The following is an 18,466-nucleotide window of genomic DNA, read 5'->3' as shown; positions in this document are numbered from 1 at the left end:
ATCTATATCTATATCTATATATATATATACATATATATATATATATATATATATATATATGTTGCTTTGTGTTTTATGACATATTTCTAAAATTGTAATATATCACAAATGGCCACTAACTGGCAGTTTCCAAAGCAATACAATCTCTCTCTCTCTCTGCACCTATTATCAATATATAAAGGACATTAGCACAATTTATGAATACGGCTACTAAAAAAATGCCCTCCCATTTAAGCAAAACAGGGCTTGTTTGTCCATGTAATGCAATATCTCTACACATATTGCCCCAGGGCCCCGCTCCGGCTCCCGCGTGCTTCATCAGAGCAGTGCGCATGCGCGCGGCGCCGCGTTTGTGCGCACGCGCGCAGCAATACCTTTGTGCGCATGCGCAGATCCTCTATTCTACCGCGACCCCCGACAAAGTGGGGTCGCGCAGCCAAACTAGCGGATCCAGTCCGACACTGTCTGCATGCCTTAAGGGGCAGATGTATCAAGGGTCGAATTTAGAATAAAAAAAAACGTTGAAATTTAAATAAAAAAAGACCAACTGAAATTTATTTAAAAAATCTTTTTTTTTTCCAAGTGAATAGCCCGTTTTCATTTGAATTAGAATCGTATGAATCGATGTAATAGTGCATTCGATCAAATTCGAATAGACAGACAGTACATGATAAATTTCGATATTCGAATTTTCAAATTTTTTTCAAATTCAAATTGAATTTGGATTATTCCCTTGTCGAAAGCACACAAAATAATAGCTCGAAATTAGATTTTTTTCATTCGAATTTTCACTTCGACCCTTGATAAATCTGCCCCTTAGTGTTAAATAAACCAAATAAGCTGATTTTGCTTCCAATAATGATTAATTATATCTTTGTTTGGACATGGTACTATTTTATTATTACATAGAAAAAGGAAATTCATTTTCAAAATTTGAAAAATATTGCACAAAATATAAGTATCCGCCTTACGTGTTTTGTGCTTTAGGGGACACTTAATAATAGGCTCATAAAACATCAATGAAGTGCACATCAAGCATATTAAATGGTAGGTACAACTTAAACATGAATATATATATATATATATATATATATATATATATATATATATATATATATATATATATATATATATATATATATACACAGTATAATACATAAAAAAATATATATATATTTATATATATATATATATATATATATATATATATATATGTAGGGACCTATAGGATATTCTATCCCTATAGAGTTAATCCCCTACCCTTTGTATGTAGTTACCTTTTCCCTTGTTATTGGGCCAAGCCCTTGTAACTGGTAAAGTGTAACACCCACACCTATTGGACAAAGAGTGTAATGACACTCCCCTGCCACACTGCTATATAGTGTGTGCAGGGAGTGTCCTCTTCCTCTTTGGCTCCTGGTGCTGCTGTTAGGTGAATCTCCACTGAGCCTGGGATCACCATAGGCCCCAGTAAGCATTTACCCCAGAGGGACCTGACACCTTTGGTGCTAAGTCGGGGACCAGGTAACCCCGTGAACGAGGACCAGCTAAAATAGTAAGATACTGTTATAGTTCTCTCTAGGAGAGAAAGACAGAGAGGTGTAGCAGAAAGAGCAGCTGTCGCTCCAACGAGGATTGTAGTAGGGAGTAGCTTCCCACAAGGCCTGTTTGCCTTTAGAGCAGGGAACTCAGTTGATAGGCATCTAGGTGAGCAAAGGACTACCTGTACCCTACCTGATAGATCCCGATCCCCTCACTGGCAACGTCGGTTGAACTGGGAATTGATGTACACCTATCTGCAATATCTTTTGGGAGTCGCACCTGTTTGACTGTGAACCTTGTACTGTCCAAAGTGATTCCATCTGCTGTGTCCTCAGTATATTTGTAAGTAAACCTGTGGTCATTTGCCTCTGGCATAATAAATCTGTGCTCCTGTTTTACCTTTTTAAAGAACCTCCTGGCGTCCATTATTCTATTTGCACTTATATGCCTGTGAGTTGTAGTTCAACTATAGTTTAAAGGGGAAGCTTCCAATTGGCGAAGGCTCTGCCCTGGGTGAAGATTCGCAATGTAACCCATGCTCACTACCTAGCTGGTCACCCTTAACTTCTAATTGGCAGATTAGGCCAAGAAAGCGTTACATATATATATATATATATATATATATAAAATATACAAAAGCCACGAATATCCTGTTAATTATATCCTTATAAACGGTGAGTTCTGATGTCATTTCTGTCACATGACTCACTGAAACTTGTGTATTATAATAAATAAAGTACCCCCAGTTGTAAAATATGAGGATATTAGAAGTTACCTTGGAGTTTCATGACCAAACAAGGGAAAGTTGTACTCACACTAATTTTTAAAACCATTAGGCGGGGGCAGGGCCGCCATCAGAAATCGTAAGGCCCCATACGAAAAAATTTCCTGGGCCCCCTGGGCTGCGCCCACCACAAGACCCACCTACAGGTCCGCACTCCACACCCCACAGGTCCACCCCCCATTTAAAAAAAAAAATATTGGTGGGTATGGTTCCCACATGTTAATAAAAAAATACAAAATTATTGGTTTTCGGCGGGCCCCCCATTGGAAAAAAACATTTGTGATCAGGGCCCTCCCATTAAAAAAAACATTTGTGGTCAGGGCCCCCCATTAAAAAATATTGGTGGCTAGGACCCCCCATGTTATAAGAAAATTGGTGGCCAGGGCCCCCCTTAAACGTCCATGTAAAAAAACTTGCACCCCCAGAAGTTTAAAAAAAATGTGGTGCCCAGGGCCCCACCACACAACAGGGACCACAAAGGGTTACCTTTAGGGGGCCCTGCCATGTTACACTTACTTCATTAGTGTAGCCCACCTGCTGTCAGTGAGCTGCCAACTACAGAAGGGAGGAGGGGAGCACCTGTGGCTGCATCTTCTTCCAGTGACAGCATTTTCTTCCCTTATTGGTCACAGAATTTAAAGTCCTGGTAAAGCTGCATGATGATTGGATGAACTGGAGGAGAAGTTCAAACCTCAGATATCCAATCGCTGAGCAGCTCAACCGGGACTTAAACTCAGTGACCAATAAGGGGGAGTAATGGACAGAAGATATCTCCCCTTGTGCTCCCGCCCTGCCTTCCCGAAGTCAGCAGCTCTCAGAAAGCAGGGGGCCCGGCTAATCAAGGAAGTGCGACGTGGCCGGGCCCCCTTACCCTTGGGGCCCCCTACAACTCTCCCCCCTGTCCCCCCCTGATGGCTGCCCTGGGTGGGGGTGCAATGAGGCTGTGACCACAAAATACATATAGACAAATACAAGAGTCCTCTGCACTCAACCCATTATCAATATATTTAAAACATTGAGACATGTTGTGCATACTGCTACTAAAAAATGCCTTACCCTTTAAACAAAACAGGGATTGTTTGTCCATACATTGTAATATATTTAAACTGACCAACTACGTCAAAGTCATCCAATATTTTGGCCAGTTGTATACTCAAATTGCATCTGATTCATTAAGAATTCAATTGCTTAATTATACATTTCACAAAGGGACTACGTTGTACCTGCAACTTACTAGCTGCTTCCAAAGTAAAACTCCCAAACTTGGCTGCCCTTTTATTAGACACCAGTGGGATCACCTGACTATAGTTGGGAAGGGTGGGGCTACAAGATGTATCCACAAAATGTATACCCACACTATGCACTTACATATATATATCTATATATCATAACTAAACTAAACAAACTGTAGATCCTGAAATCACTATAGCCTTTCCTACAATAGAAACTGCTACCACAATACAACCCAGCAGAGTATTTTACAACCTCACGGCCAGGGGTGCTTCTGTCATAAGGCAAGTTGAGAAACTCACCTCATCGCCCGGAACTTACCAGGGGCATAAAAACCAACTTGTGGTTTAAGAAATTAAATTCTGAAAATTTAATTGTGCTCTGATTTTTTAATTGTGCAGAAGCCATGTGGCCCCCTTAACCCCCTCCAACACAAAAAAGTGGGCACAATTTGCTAGGCTGTCTCAGGTCAGCCCTGGTCACAGACCTCATTGCTATTAACTGTTTTTGCTACTTCAAATGAAATGAAAGTTCAATTTCTCAATAAATGGGTTGCCCATGGTTAATTTTTTATTTTCTGACACCACCCCAACTTGACAGCCATTCCTCATAGTTTCATTGTTCCATCCCTTTTACCAGTCTAGTTGCACATCTCTGCTCTCTCTTCAGCTTATTAATATCCTTCTTAAGGACTGGAGCCCCAAATTGCACTGCACTCAAAGTGAAGCATTACCATGGACCTATTATGTTCATTATATTTTTATTTCTCAAGTTAATGCCCTTTTTTAATTCAGTGCAGCACTTTATTAGCCATTCAATCTTAAAGTAGAATTAAACCCCTCCTCGATGTTAATTCCCCACTGGCCCCCCCTGCCTCCCCCCTGTCTTACCCCTGAATTCAGTCCCCTCTTGAAATAGTGACCGCACATATAGAGTGAGCGCAGTTGGAGTATTTTCTATTATGTATTACACTGTAGTGTATAGATGCACATATTGAGATTGTTCCTAATCATTATTGGCCATATGTATATATGACTGGATCTTCTGTGATCCCTTATATATGCTGATTATTGAATGAAGTGACTGAATTTGACAGTATAGGCATCATCAATATACATGATAATTCTAACTACCGTCTCTGTGTACTTCATGTGATAGATTTGATACTGGTCGCAGGTGACAAAGACATCTGACATTTGCGACTTACTCCATTACACTTATGTGATTGCTTCAGGCAATGCTCTTTGTAGTGAAGCCTCATTTGTATACAGAGAAGAGAAAGCATTCCCAGCAAACCACAGGGAGACAGGCGAAAACTTGTGGATTCTCCCTTTTGTGATGCCTCATGAGCTGATTGGATGGTTAAAATTTGGTCCCACAGTTACTAATAGAGGTATGCTCCTGGCTTTCCCACGCCATAGACAAAGCCCACAAGTGGTGGGTGAAATGCATGAAAGGCACGATTTTAGTTAATGGCTACGCAGGGCGCCGGATAGTGACTTAGATTAAGGTGCAGTGATTCCTATACAGATTGGGAGGGGGTTCGATGTGGGTGAAGGGGTTTGTTGACCCTAATGGATCTGAGGGTCAATGCTTCCTAAGCAGTATATTCAACTGCTGGGCTGTGCCTGAGGCACAGTATAGTATGTCAGTCAGGCAGTTCTGATATCGGCAGTGTGTCACCGTCACAGACTTTATTTGGCATCCCCTGGAACTATTTTCATGCTTGTATTGCTCCCCAAAGCTTTGTAAATTTGAGAGTGGCTTATGAGCAAAAAAGCTGTGGACCCCTGATCTAAATAATAGGTATTATTATTAATTATAATAAGTATTATAATTGTGCTCATTTATTGCACTTTGCACATTGCATTCCTGATCGTAAATGACACCTTCCACCTTAAGAACATTCTGTTGGTTAAGTTGGCAAGTTGCTGCACTGCTGCCTTCCAAATTGGTATGGAAAATGTAACCCATTTTAAAAATTGGTCATCTACATAGCTAAATATCTAGTGTGGGTTGTTTTTTTTCTATTTCTGAGTCACAGTAGATGTGTCCTAGAAAAAGAAAGTATCATAAGAAATGATTAGTTCTCAAAAACACAGATAATAAAATTATAAACCTGTTTGGCTATGTCTATTTCAAGTAACAATTAAAGCCAATTCAGATAAGAGGCAATTAATTAAGCGTATATTTTAAATATTGTTAACATTCGTCTAAGTTCTCCTAGGAGAGTCACATATATTGTTTCTTAGTATTGGATGTGCCCTGTCAAGGCAGTTCCCCTTGTGCCAGTGACAGGTCTGCACTCAGAGGCCCAAACAGCCGCACCAGCAAACTAAATAATGACTGTCTATGGCATCTTACAACAGCCTCTCTGGTATTTGCCAGAATCCACAGATTGCCAGTCCTGGGTCTGGTGCTAGACTAGTATACAGGCTATGTATTCACATATGCCTTTTGACCTTCTTAAACTGAGCTTGTAAATAAATTTAGGACTGAAGCAAGTGGTGCATTTACATACCTCCCAATTTCCTAGCTGTCCCGTATCTGACAGCTCAGCCTGCTGTTCTGGATTCCTGGTCAAATGTCCCACATTTCTCTTCCCCTGCACTGAACCAGAAAAATTAACAAAGTTGCAAACTAAATGAGATAAGGAAATTTTCGTAATATTCGGCTCCTGCACTTACTTAGATATATTTATTAGATATTAGATATATTTGCAACTAGTAAGATAAGCAAGTGTCATGGGGGAACTGCAACTTACAGTTTAAAGGGTGTGTTAGCTATACCTTGTGCACCCCAAAAAAAACCCCATTTTGATTTCTACAATGTTCAATCTTCCCCAGCCTTCATGAAATCAGTTTTTTTGGTAAGGGAGTATGTGGTGTCATAAATCATTGATTCTCATTGTATTTAATGTATTTGAGCCAAAAGTTCCCACTGCCTCTCACTGTATTCATTGTATATGGGGCTAAAGTTCCCACTGCTTTACATTGTATATAATCTATTTTGGGTGCCACTACTTCTCCCCCTTATTGGATAATGTATTCATGATTGCAGTTATTGTTCATAGAAGCCTGTTTAACATTATTTACATGTTTGCTTTTTTTTAAAAATGGTTTCAGTGCAGAACTCTACTAGAGCAGCACTATTAACTGATATGTTATGAAATCTTTTTTGTGCGACAGTATCCCTTTAAAGGGATTTTGTCATGGGAAAACATGTTTTTCATCTATTTATAGTGCTCTTATAGAAGAAATGTATTTTACAAAATACATCTGTTGATAGTGCTCCACCAGCTGAATCCTGCATTCAATTGTGCTTACACATTAATGTGAATACACACAATTTTGCTGAATTTTTTTTCAGTTGATTGTTAGTGTTCATCATGAGAGTGACATGTGCGCAAGGTTCTTTAGACACAAGTTTGCTCTGCCTATTGAAGCAGGGCAATGGGGGTCCCTGGAGCTCTGGATGAGTGGTGTTGTAGGGTAGAGAAGCAGTTGAAAAGACATGGGGGAAAAGGTGGACAAAATTAGAGCAAAAGGGAAAGAGGAGAGGGAGAAGATGAGAGGAAAGGGAAGAGCTGAAAACGAAAAAGTGGGGCAAAGAGGCTGAAGGCAGCCTTAAGGACATACAACTCACATACACTATAGCACACAACAGAAAAGAAGTCAACAACAATGTGGATTTAATCTGAAATCATACAGTTTTCTAAACGGTCCATATGCGTATTCTGTACATGAACAGACACTCAATATTATATACATAAGCAAGTGAATTATATCACTTGTGGTTTAGTTAATATATAATGCTGCTATATTGGTCTGAAAGCACAGCAGTTCTATTATGGGAGGGTGTGGGAAAACAAGCTGGCCCTATGCATCCAAGAGTTCCCGTTATTTAGCCAATCATTCCCTATGCCAGTAGCTTGAGCAGAGTGTTCTGGTGGTCAGGCATCTATCCCCTGATGTTATAGGTAGCCAATATTGAATGGGGTCCAGTTAGGAAGGGAAGCATAGATCACGTGGTGGAGGCTGCTTCACAGTATAGTGCCTTTCTAAGGACCAGGAACATGTTCCAAAATTCTATCCATGACGCCTAAGACCTAACATTGCTGATTTTTACTTCTCCTTGCTTTCAGGTCACCATGGATGATGGGGACTACTAGAGCTGAGAATAAATTGTTTTTACAGATGAAAACAGAAGTGGCCAGAGAGGTGTGTGGTGGTCTCTCCACAAATTCTTTTCCTGAGCTGACCTGAAATCATGCACAAAATCGCAGGTCAATTCTGTATAGAGGAAGCAGACCCTGTGTGGCTGTGGGTTCCGCTTCCTATTGAAGCCACTAGTTTAGGCCTAGTAAAGATGATAAGGATATATTTATGTTTTTATAAATGTTTTGATAAAAACAGGAGTTACGTAGAGGCAATTACATTTTAGGAAGGCAGACCTTCAGCGTTTCCTTAGCAGCTATATAGTAATACTGATTCAATGCATTCATTTTACAGATTGTTCCCCCACATTTAATTTCTTCTCTCTTGTCTCTGTATGTGATTACTTTATCTGAATTACACTCAGAAGGATTTGGTGTCACTTCCCCCTCTGTCTGTATCACTGTGCAGCACCGATATCGCTATCCCACACCTGACAGTAATAATCAGCCTCGTCCTCTGCTTGGGCTCCAGAGATTGTTAAACTTGCAGTGTTACCAGAGTTTGTGCCAGAAAATCGTTCTGGGATCCCATCAGGTCTTTCGCTGTCGTCATATATGATGAGCCTGGGGGCACTGGGTAGTATTTGTTGATACCAGTGCACACTGTTGCTGCCAATATCGTTCCCTTGACAAGTGAGTGTCACTGTGCCTCCCACACTCACACTCACAGATGCAGGCTGAGTCAGTACAGTCTGTCCGGCACAACCTAGAACAAGAGAGAAGGTTAAAGTCCCTGAGAGAAAGCAGCCATGTGAATCAGTCTCTGAGAGAGGTATAATGCTCCTTACAAGTGCACAGAGACATCAGAGTGAGGAGGGGGATTGTCCAGGACATGGTGCAGGGTAGGACAGCTCTTCTCTGCTTTGACAATACACAGCCTCTCATTCCTTTTAAGTTCAGTGACTTATGTTGGACTTTGTATGCAAAACCAATGTGTTCTTATTGGCAGATCCTGCCCCTTCTTCACTTCCTTTAGCCAAGTTTTGATGAAAAACCACATATTCCTGAGACTGTAATGTATCACAATCTGCCACTAACAACCCCTTTCCAAACTAAATTATTGCGGGATCTCTCTGTAGCTATATATATTCATATTCCTTTGCATTACATAAAAGGAATTGCTAACTAAAATGAATATGTGATAGCTAACTATATTTTATGTACAATGATTGTATAACAGTACATTTATTGCTAAACTATTATTATCAAGCTGTCACACAACAACAGCCAAGAGAAATTATCTTTACCAGCCAGTCAGGTGGTTTCATTCAGTTCTGCAGGTCCCTAACTGCCTATGGCATAGGAAGGTGTTTCATGAATAAATTATGAATATAACTATATACAATAATACAAACAATAGTCAGTAGCTCACATGTATGTTTATTTGGTATACAAAACAATCATAAACAAACACAATACAAAAAAAGTAACTATACCAAAATGATAGAGATGCCTCAGTGCTAGATGATCCCTGAGCTCTTTGCTCCTAAAGCATTCGCATCATTGGATGCTTCATCAGAGGAGGTATGATTACTTGTTATAATGTATTTCTGGAATATCATAAATAAATTCAGAGTACACGTATGGGATCTTTTTCCAGAAAGCTCTGAATTATGGGAAGGCCTTCTCCCACAGACTCACTTTTATCCAAATAATCCACATTTTTAAAAACAATTTCCTTTCTCTCTGTAATTATAAAACAGTACCTTGTACTTGATCAAAACAAATTAATCCTTATTTATGTAATATTTAAATGATTTTCTTATAGACTTAAGATATGAAGCTGTGGCCTTACTTGTCTGTCATGTTTCTCCTGTTAATTACCCTGCTGTATGCTCCTCTACTTCTCCCAGTTTATTGTACCTGTTCTCTAGTATCTGCTCACAGACCAGCACTGAGCTAATTATGGGGCATAATGACGATAGAAGGATCTGTAACCAGGGAATCAAATTACACTCTGTAGTTTGGACTGTGCCTAGCATAGGGTTGCCACCTATACGGTTTTGACCCGGACAGCCCGGTTTTTAGATGGTTTGTCTGGGTCAAAACTTCTAAATTAGGAAAACCGGGTAGGATTCCCTACTCCACCCATGATGTAATTTGTTTCCCCACGATACATTAACGGCCCATCCAGCGTAATGATGGCCCACCTAGAGTTAAGCATGGCGAATGGTGACCGCCCTAGACTAACATTTAAATATATACTGTATATGTGGAACCAAGCGATGCATTACATGTACTGTATTTGGTTGACTCTGAGTCATCTTTAACAAAGAAATAGTACATGTATGGGACCTCTTATCCAGAATGTTTGGGACCTGGGGTTTTCTGGATAATGGATCTTTCTTTAATTTGGATCTTCATATTTTAAGTCTACTAGAAAAGCATTTAATCATTAAGGGGGTTATTTATCAAAGGTCAATTTTTAGAGCTCATGGGTGCTGTAGTCCGGATCTTCGGTCTTCTTCAGATCCTCGTCCTTCCCTTCGGCAATTCACAGATTGGATACCAGTCTGCTCCAACTGCGCATGTGCCAAATACAGAGGTTCCTTTACAGAAGAAGATTAAATATCAGGAAATGGCGCCCGTGAGCTCTGCTGCGCTGCTCTGCATAAATAAGTGAGCATGCTGTTCAGTGAGGAAGTAGGGAGGGGGGGCTGTCTAGGGTAGTAGATGGGGCTTTTCTTATTGGGGGTTTAGTTCTTCTTTAAAGGTGAAAAAACACTTTAAAGGACAAGGAAAGGTTAAAATTAAGTCTGTTTTATTTTAACATGATTTTCAAACAGTGTTCTAAGCACTCACTGTTTCCCCTTACTTTGATTCCTTTCTCTCTGCACGCTCCAGTCTTCCAAAGCTCTCCATAAAAGTACAGTGACGTCACTGCATTGCTAGCATTCCACACCCCCACTGCCACGGGCTGTATCTCCGTTGTCTCTCATTACGGCACATGCTCCTTTTGATCCTTCATGCTCCTTCTGTAGAAGGGACTTGCGCAAAAGGGTCTGCAGTTTGGACAGCTAGAGTCATGATTTATGGGTAGCTGGATGCCTTTACAGCAATAAAAACCTAGACACTATCAGGAGGTCTTACATTCCAGCAAACTATGTCGGGTAAGCTTTCGTTCTCCTTTAAACTGTGAGTCTCAGTTCTCAAAAGGCACCTGCTTATCTTACATTGTTACATTTATATTTTCGCTTATCTTAAATAGTTACAAATGTATCTAAGTGCAGGTGCTGAGCATTCTGGGCTGTCTGCCAAAAGGCCTCTTATTTAATTAAGTTTTAGAAACTTTGTATCTTTCTCTGGTGTGAGTGTTGGAGATCAAAGAGAAACCTGGGTCATTTCAGTAACAATAAGGGACTGCGTGCTGAGCTGTCAAAATTAGGACTGCCGCACAAAAAACAGGCATGACTGAGGTATGTCTGTCTGTTCTATGCTCTGCAGTCTGTCTGTATCACTTCATGTGCTCTTGCACAGCTTGTAGTAGCAATAACACACAGGAGAGAAAAGAGAATTCGTCCTGAATGTGTCCTATTGGAGTCTGGCACACTGATTTATTTTGGCTATATTAATTATTTGAAACATGAATCTCTGAAACATGCAATACCAGTGTTTGTCTCTGCTAGAAAAAAATGTTTAAGGGGTCTATTTGGTTGGCCCTTGATATGACGTTTCTGGTGGGCATGTTGTACCCCAGTTTGATGTGGGGGTTGATGGGTTAGTGGATGTTCAATTATTCTTTGCATGATGTCTAATGGTGGCCATACAAGGGCCAAAATAACCTGCTGACAGACCGAGTCAGCAGCTTATTGGCCCATGTATGGGGCCCTCCGAGGTGCTTCCCCGATCGATATCTGGCCGATAGTCGCCCAGATGTCGATTGGACGGGACTAAAAAACCCGTTGGATCGCGGCCGCATCTGTTTGTTGACGCGGTCCCGCGATCCAACCGCCCGTTAGCCATCGTTAGAATCTGATCATTGGGCCTTAGATCAGCCCGATATTGATCACCTCAAGGTGGGCATATCAGGGAGAGATCCGCCCCACGTTATTTAGTTTCTTCACTCTTGTCTCAGTGTGTGATAATTTTATTTAAATTACACTCAGAGGAAGGATTTGGTATCACTTCCCCCTCTGTCTGTATCACTGTGCAGCATCGCTATCGCTATCCCACACCTGACAGTAATAATCAGCCTCGTCCTCTGCTTGGGCTCCAGAGATCTTTAAACTTGCAGTGTTACCAGAGTTTGTGCCAGAAAATCGTTCTGGGATCCCATCAGGTCTTTTGCTGTCGTCATATATGATGAGCCTGGGGGCACTGGGTAGTATTTGTTGATACCAGTACACATTCTTGCTGCCAATATTGTTCCCTTGACAAGTGAGTGTCACTGTGCCTCCCACACTCACACTCACAGATGCAGGCTGAGTCAGCACATACTGTCCGGCACAACCTAGAACAAGAGAGAAGGTTAAAGTCCCTGAGAGAAAGCAGCCATGTGAATCAGTCTCTGAGAGAGGTATAATGCTCCTTACAAGTGCACAGAGACATCAGAGTGAGGAGGGGGATTGTCCAGGACATGGTGCAGGGTAGGACAGCTCTTCTCTGCTTTGACAATACACAGCCTCTCATTCCTTTTAAGTTCAGTGACTAATGTTGGACTTTGTATGCAAAACCAATATGTTCTTATTGGCAGATCCTGCCCCTCCCTCACTTCCTTTCACCAACCACATATTCCTGAGACTGTAAAAGATATATATATATATATATATATATATATATATATATATATATATATCAAACAAGGGAAAGTTGTGCTCACCACTAGTTTTTTAAAACCATTAGGTGGGGGTGCACGAGGCTATGACCACATAATTCATATAGACAATTACAAGAGTCCTCTGCACTCAACCCATTATCAATATATTTAAGACAGAGACATTTTGTGCATACTGCTACTGAAAAATGCCTTACCCTTTAAACAAAACAGGGATTGTTTGTCCATATATTGCAATATAAGCTGGTCAACTACGTCAAAGTCATCCCATATCTGGCCAGTCCTACGCTCAATTTTCATCTGATTCATTAAGAATTCTATTGCTTCATTATACAAAGGGACGACTACGTTTTACTCCCAAACTTGGCTGCCCTTTTGAGGACTCTTGTAATTGTCTATATGTATTTTGTGGTCATAGCCTCGTGAACCCCGCCTAATGGTTTTAAAAACTAGTGGTGAGCACAACTTTCCCTTGTTTGTTATAGTTATACAGGAGCAGTGACCAGCGCCATGTTGTAGCTCCCACCCTTCCCAGCTATAGTCAGGTGATCCCACTGGTGTCTAATAAAAGGGCAGCCAAGTTTGGGAGTTTTACTTTGAAAGCAGCAAGTAAGTTGCAGGTAAAACATAGTCGTCCCTTTGTAAAATGTATAATGAAGCAATAGAATTCTTAATGAATCAGATGAAAATTTAGTGTAGGACTGGCCAGATATGGGATGACTTTGACGTAGTTGGCCAGCTTAAATATATTGCAATATACGGACAAACAATCCCTGTTTTGTTTAAAGGGTAAGGCATTTTTCAGTAGCAGTATGCACAAAATGTCGCTGTCTTGAATATATTGATAATGGGTTAAGTGCTGAGGACTCTTGTAATTGTGCATTGCCTGCTGTAGAATGCAGGGAACTAATCATTTTAGGGTTTTTATTACCTTCTCTTAAAGGAGAATTCAACCCCCCGAAAGTCACGAAGTTTACGATTTTTTGTTTCAGCTGGAGAGGACCTAGAAAGAGGGGTAAGTAACAAGTTAGGGGCATTTGCCCGGGGGGGGGGAGGTAGGCCGGGAGGAGGAGGGAGGGGGGCACATGCAGGGGAGGGGGAATAGATTTTTGCGCCTAGGGGGTTGAATTCTCCTTTAAGGGTAGATGAGACAGTGAGGTGATGCTGGTTTGGAGGTGCAATAACTCTTGTCAAACCCGTGTATAAATTGAGCGAGAGACAATAAAGCTCATTTATAAACACTGGACAAATTTGCACCTGGACAGTAACCCATAGCAACCGATCAGTGACTGTTTTTTTTTTTTTTTACAGACATCCTGCGGGTAGAACAATGAAAGCAAACTTTTGATTGGTTGCCATTGGTTTACTGCCCAAGTGCAGGTGTGTGCAGTGTTTATCAATGAGCCCCAGAGTATACAACTCCGTATAGCCACACCCAACATCATGTGCATCTGAAGTTGTGTGTCCATGAAAATTGTTTGGCATTGCTGGGACAATTTTCATTTTTATTACAGCATTAGTACTTGGTGTGTAATCCTTGCACTAAATGACTGTGAATCCATGTAAGGAGTATAAAGTCTTGCAGTAAGTAGCCTTCCCTTCTTGTTATTCTTTCCTATCTTTTGTTTTGCATGCTACAAGAAGCAGAGGAAAGAACAGCTGGACAAAATCTGTGACTGTGTAAGAGATTGCTGCAGCAGATAAAACCAAGGAATTTCTTAAAGGATTAAAAGTGACCAGGAGTCCAGTATTATATGGAGAGCCAAACATTGGACATTACCACTTTGAGAATAACAGCATATACAGTTTACATAGTGCTCTTTTTGGCAAATTGTTTTGAAGCAGTTGGATCCCATGAGCAGTGGGATTACCTGACTCTAAGGCTAAAAGACAAAGCTCTGGAAGTTTTTGCATATGTAACACTATTTTGGACTATACAGGCCAAATGTGATGCCAACACTTAAGCAGGGCCTTGCTAAGTGGAAGAATAAAGGTGTAGTTTAACTACAACTCCCACGGGCTACTGTGCAATAAAAATGTAAAGAATGGACGCCAGGAGGTTCTTGCAGTAAAACAAAGGAGTAACAGTTTATTTGTCAGAGACAAATGATCCACAGGGTTACTTACACAACAGTGAGGCATATGCAGATTAACATCAGAAGGCGAAAACAGGTGGATGAGAAAGCTGAGAATGGGACTCCCCTGCGGATGTAGTCAAGGTAGTAAGACAGACAGGCAGATGTACCTTACCAAGATCCCACCAAGTGGAGTGGCCAGGGAGAAAATCTAAGTCTGACACCCTATATACTGTGGTCCATTCACTGTAGGCAAATCTATAACAGATCTAATACTGTCTCTAGCTGGACTTGTTCACATGCTAGGGTGCTAACCAGATGCCCTCAAGTATATTGTTTTATTTCCACTTCAAATTGCAGGTCTGTTCTGATCTGATAAATATTCATTGTCCTTGCTGGGGCTGATTCCTTGTTATAAATGTAACAAACATACATGAACTAAATAACTAATATTGCATGCAGCCAAAATATAACAAATAAAAAATGTAGCAATACCTCAAATTATAATGTTGGCAGTTCCACTGGAGTTGCAAGTTGAATACTGTCTGTCCACAAGATCTCAGTGAGAGCTGGTAAGGTTCTTAGCAGCCAAAGACAAACAGTGACAGGTTGCGATGCTCTTTAATTTCCTACCCTTGGGTGATTGGGGCTCCTGATTAGGGTAAGGCCACACTGGGCGTTTTGGGGAGATTTGGTCGCCTGGCGACTAATCGCCTCCTCTTTGCTGCGACCAATCTCCCCAAACGCCTTCCCTCACTCTGCGCTGGCTAAAATGAAAAAACGCCGGCACTAATCACACGTGGCGATTCGTCTTCCGAAATCTCCCCAAAAATCCCAGTGTGGCCTTACCCTTAGTGAGGTTTGCTGGGGGCTCATGGGGAGAAAAGGCACATTGTAATTAAATTATCAGAATTTGGCTAACAGGTCAGAGAATAGGCCATGTGATGGGGAGAAATCCCTATATAATATAGTCCCCAGGGAGATACTTAGCATGTAAGGAATAGGTTAGAGATGTCAATGAAGACTCCTAGAGATAGCGTACTTTATGGCAGCAGCAGAGAAGGATCTATCCACTCTCCATACCCTATAAAAAATATATTTTGCCACAGCTTGGAGGATAGTTTGTTTTTGGAAATCCATCACGTTATGTAGTATGGCAGGAGCTTTAAGAAATAAAAGTGTTGTGTTAATGAGTCTACCCAGGCTGGTCAGGTATGATCAAGTATATTATGGCTGTAAATGGTTATAGTATATAGTATATATAGGAAAACTGGTTGTACACTTGAATGTTAAATAAAATATATTTGTGTCACCCTCCTCCAACAATTTAAAGTTAAGGTAAAAGGTTTTTGGCACTGCTAACCTATACCATGTTCCATTTGATACTATATTAATAAGAGACAGAGATGTACCCGTGCACTGCTACCCCTTAAATATATCACAAAGAGATACTAAATCAATCAAAGATACACTATGGGGCTGATTCACTAAGCTCGAGTGAAGGATTCGAATGAAAAATACTTCGAATTTCGAAGTATTTTTTGGGTACTTCGACCATCGAATTGGTTAAATTCGTTCGAATTCGAACGAAATCGAACAAATCGAACGAAAAATCGTTCGACTATTCGACCATTCGATAGTCGAAGTACTTCCCCTTTAAAAAAAACTTCGACCCCCTACTTCGGCAGCTAAAAGCTACCGAAGTCAATGTTAGCCTATGGGGAAGGTCCCCATAGGCTTGCCTGTGATTTTTTGATCGAAGGATTTTCCTTCGATCGTTGGATTAAAATCCTTCGAATCGTTCGATTTAATCGATCGATCGCAGGATTAGCGCTAAATCCTTCGACTTCGATATTCGAAGTCGAAGGATTTCAATCCGAGGGTCGAATTTCGAAGTATTTTTAACTTCGAAATTCGACCCTTAGTGAATCGGCCCCTATATGTGTGGCACATATTTATGTTTAAAACATAATCTTTATTTTTCTATTTCCTGACAATAATCAAACAGTTAAGCTTCTTATCTGAACTGACTATATAATTCTTATGCAAAACATACAGTATGTAGAGTAGACATTAGGTGCTTTCATACTGTTAGGGTAAGGCCATACAAGGAGATTTGGGGAGATTTTGTCGCCTGGCGACTAATCGCCTCGTCTTCTGAGCGACTATCTCCCGAACTGCCTCAGCGTGTTTTCCCATAGGCTACAATGAAAACTAATGCACACGCGGCGATGTGTTTTCTAAAGTCGCCCGAAGTTGCCTCACTGAGGCCTCATTGAGACTACTGAAAACGCATCGCCGCATGTGCATTAGCGCAGGCGACTTTTCATTGTAGCCTATGGGAAAACACGCTGCGACAATTCTGGGAGATAGTCGATCAGAAGACGAGGCGATTAGTCGCCAGGCGACAAAATCTCCCTGAATCTCCTTGTGTGGACTAACCCTTACATGTATCATTTTATTTGCTTTGCTGTCTCCAAGAAACTCCCTCAACGATTGTATACAAGGAGATTTTATAAACCATTATTTTATATTAGAAAATGGTAAATTGCTTAAGGACACAATTTATAATGTTAATAATGGTAATTGTGCACATAAGTAACAATAAATGGTAGTTATGTTTTAAGCAAATGAATTATGTGGGTTTACTTATATTTACAATTTCATGAATTTAAAAAATAGGTGTCTACAATTAAAGCATGATGTGTACATTAAGACTACACTTTCAGTTTACGAAACACTGGGGTGAATAGATGAATGGATAGCATTATCAAGCCAAAATCTGCATCTGGACCAAAACAGTTGTTCTGGGTGCAGGCAGGACAGGAGACTAATGTCAGAATACGGGCGGATTCTTGGCCTGATTACTTCAACAGTCCGATTTTCAGCCCCATCTGGCATTAGCCTAAGCCATGAAATAACAATAGTTTGCCAGTTTAAATATATTGCGATATATGGACAAACAATCTCTGTTTTGTTTAAAGAGGAGGACTTTTTTAATAGCTTAATGCACACAATGTGTCAATGTCCTTAATATACTGATAATGGGTTGAGTGTAGAGGAACTTTTTTCTCTCTCTATATGAATGTTGTGGTCACAGCCACATTGCATTCCCGCTTAAGGACCAGTAACGCCAAAAAAATGAAAGTTCTTTAAAGGAATGACAATATCATGTACTCTTGTCCTGCACTGGTACAACTGGTGTGTTTCTTTTAGAAACACAACTATATTTTAGATATACAAGCTGCTGTGGAGCCACAGGGGGCAACTATTCAAAGCACAGGATACTCAGTAGATAGCAGATCTCATTGTATACTACAGAGCTTATCTATTATCTGCTATGTATCCTGTGCCTTTTCTCCTTTTTCAGCTTTGAATGGCTTCCCCCATGGGCACACAGCAGTTTGTTTATATAAACTATATAAGAGTATCATATCAACAAACACACCAGTCTTACCAGTGCAGGGCACCAGTACATTATATTTTGATTAGTTTAAAACACTTGAATTTTTTGGCATTATGGTTTCTTTAATTATTTTTAATTTAATGGTGAGCACATTGCTATAATGTATACAGGAGCAGTGGTCACCTCAATGTTGTAGCTCCCACCCTTTCCAATTAAAGTCAGGTGATCCCAGTGGTGGCCAATAAAAGGGCAAGCATTAGGGAGTTTTAACCTTGAAACCAAGAAAGTTGCAGTCACTGTGTATAATGTATAATGTATAATGAAGCAGTGACCGAATGTCTCATTGCAACTATTTCACTCAACTGCAGGTAATGTTGATACCTTACTAGTCCCTCTATCTATCTGTACTATATAGCTGAGGACAACAGATGCGTTATGC

The 18,466-nt window shown here is 40.6% G+C and overlaps 2 protein-coding genes and 1 gene segment (V, D, J or C); all 3 read right to left on the bottom strand.

Moving 5' to 3' along the window:
- XB5865341.S (uncharacterized XB5865341 S homeolog) overlaps positions 1 to 18,466 on the bottom strand; it is a 250,518-nt gene that overhangs the window by 25,164 nt on the left and 206,888 nt on the right. The window lies entirely within an intron of this gene.
- Positions 1 to 18,466, bottom strand: part of LOC108705958 (immunoglobulin lambda variable 5-39) — a 218,055-nt gene that overhangs the window by 18,889 nt on the left and 180,700 nt on the right. Inside the window, exons 1-2 of one of the 12 annotated variants that reach the window (XM_041566794.1) lie at positions 12,305 to 12,450; positions 11,922 to 12,222 (exon numbers count right to left, since the gene is read on the bottom strand). The exons of 10 other annotated variants lie outside the window; for them this stretch is intronic. In XM_041566794.1, coding sequence (XP_041422728.1) covers positions 11,922 to 12,222; positions 12,305 to 12,401 — 398 coding nt within the window. In that variant the 5' untranslated portion in view covers positions 12,402 to 12,450. Of the gene's footprint in view, positions 1 to 11,921; positions 12,223 to 12,304; positions 12,451 to 18,466 lie in introns of those variants that run through there. One more of the 12 variants, XM_041566783.1, reaches the window with a different exon arrangement.
- Positions 1 to 18,466, bottom strand: part of LOC108695663 — a 90,467-nt gene that overhangs the window by 22,080 nt on the left and 49,921 nt on the right.

Source organism: Xenopus laevis, chromosome 1L (genome assembly GCF_017654675.1).
Source record: "Xenopus laevis strain J_2021 chromosome 1L, Xenopus_laevis_v10.1, whole genome shotgun sequence".
In the NCBI taxonomy this organism is placed as follows: domain Eukaryota; kingdom Metazoa; phylum Chordata; class Amphibia; order Anura; family Pipidae; genus Xenopus; species Xenopus laevis.
The sequence above is the reverse complement of the archived record's forward strand: the minus strand, read 5'-3'. Positions and strand labels throughout refer to the sequence as shown.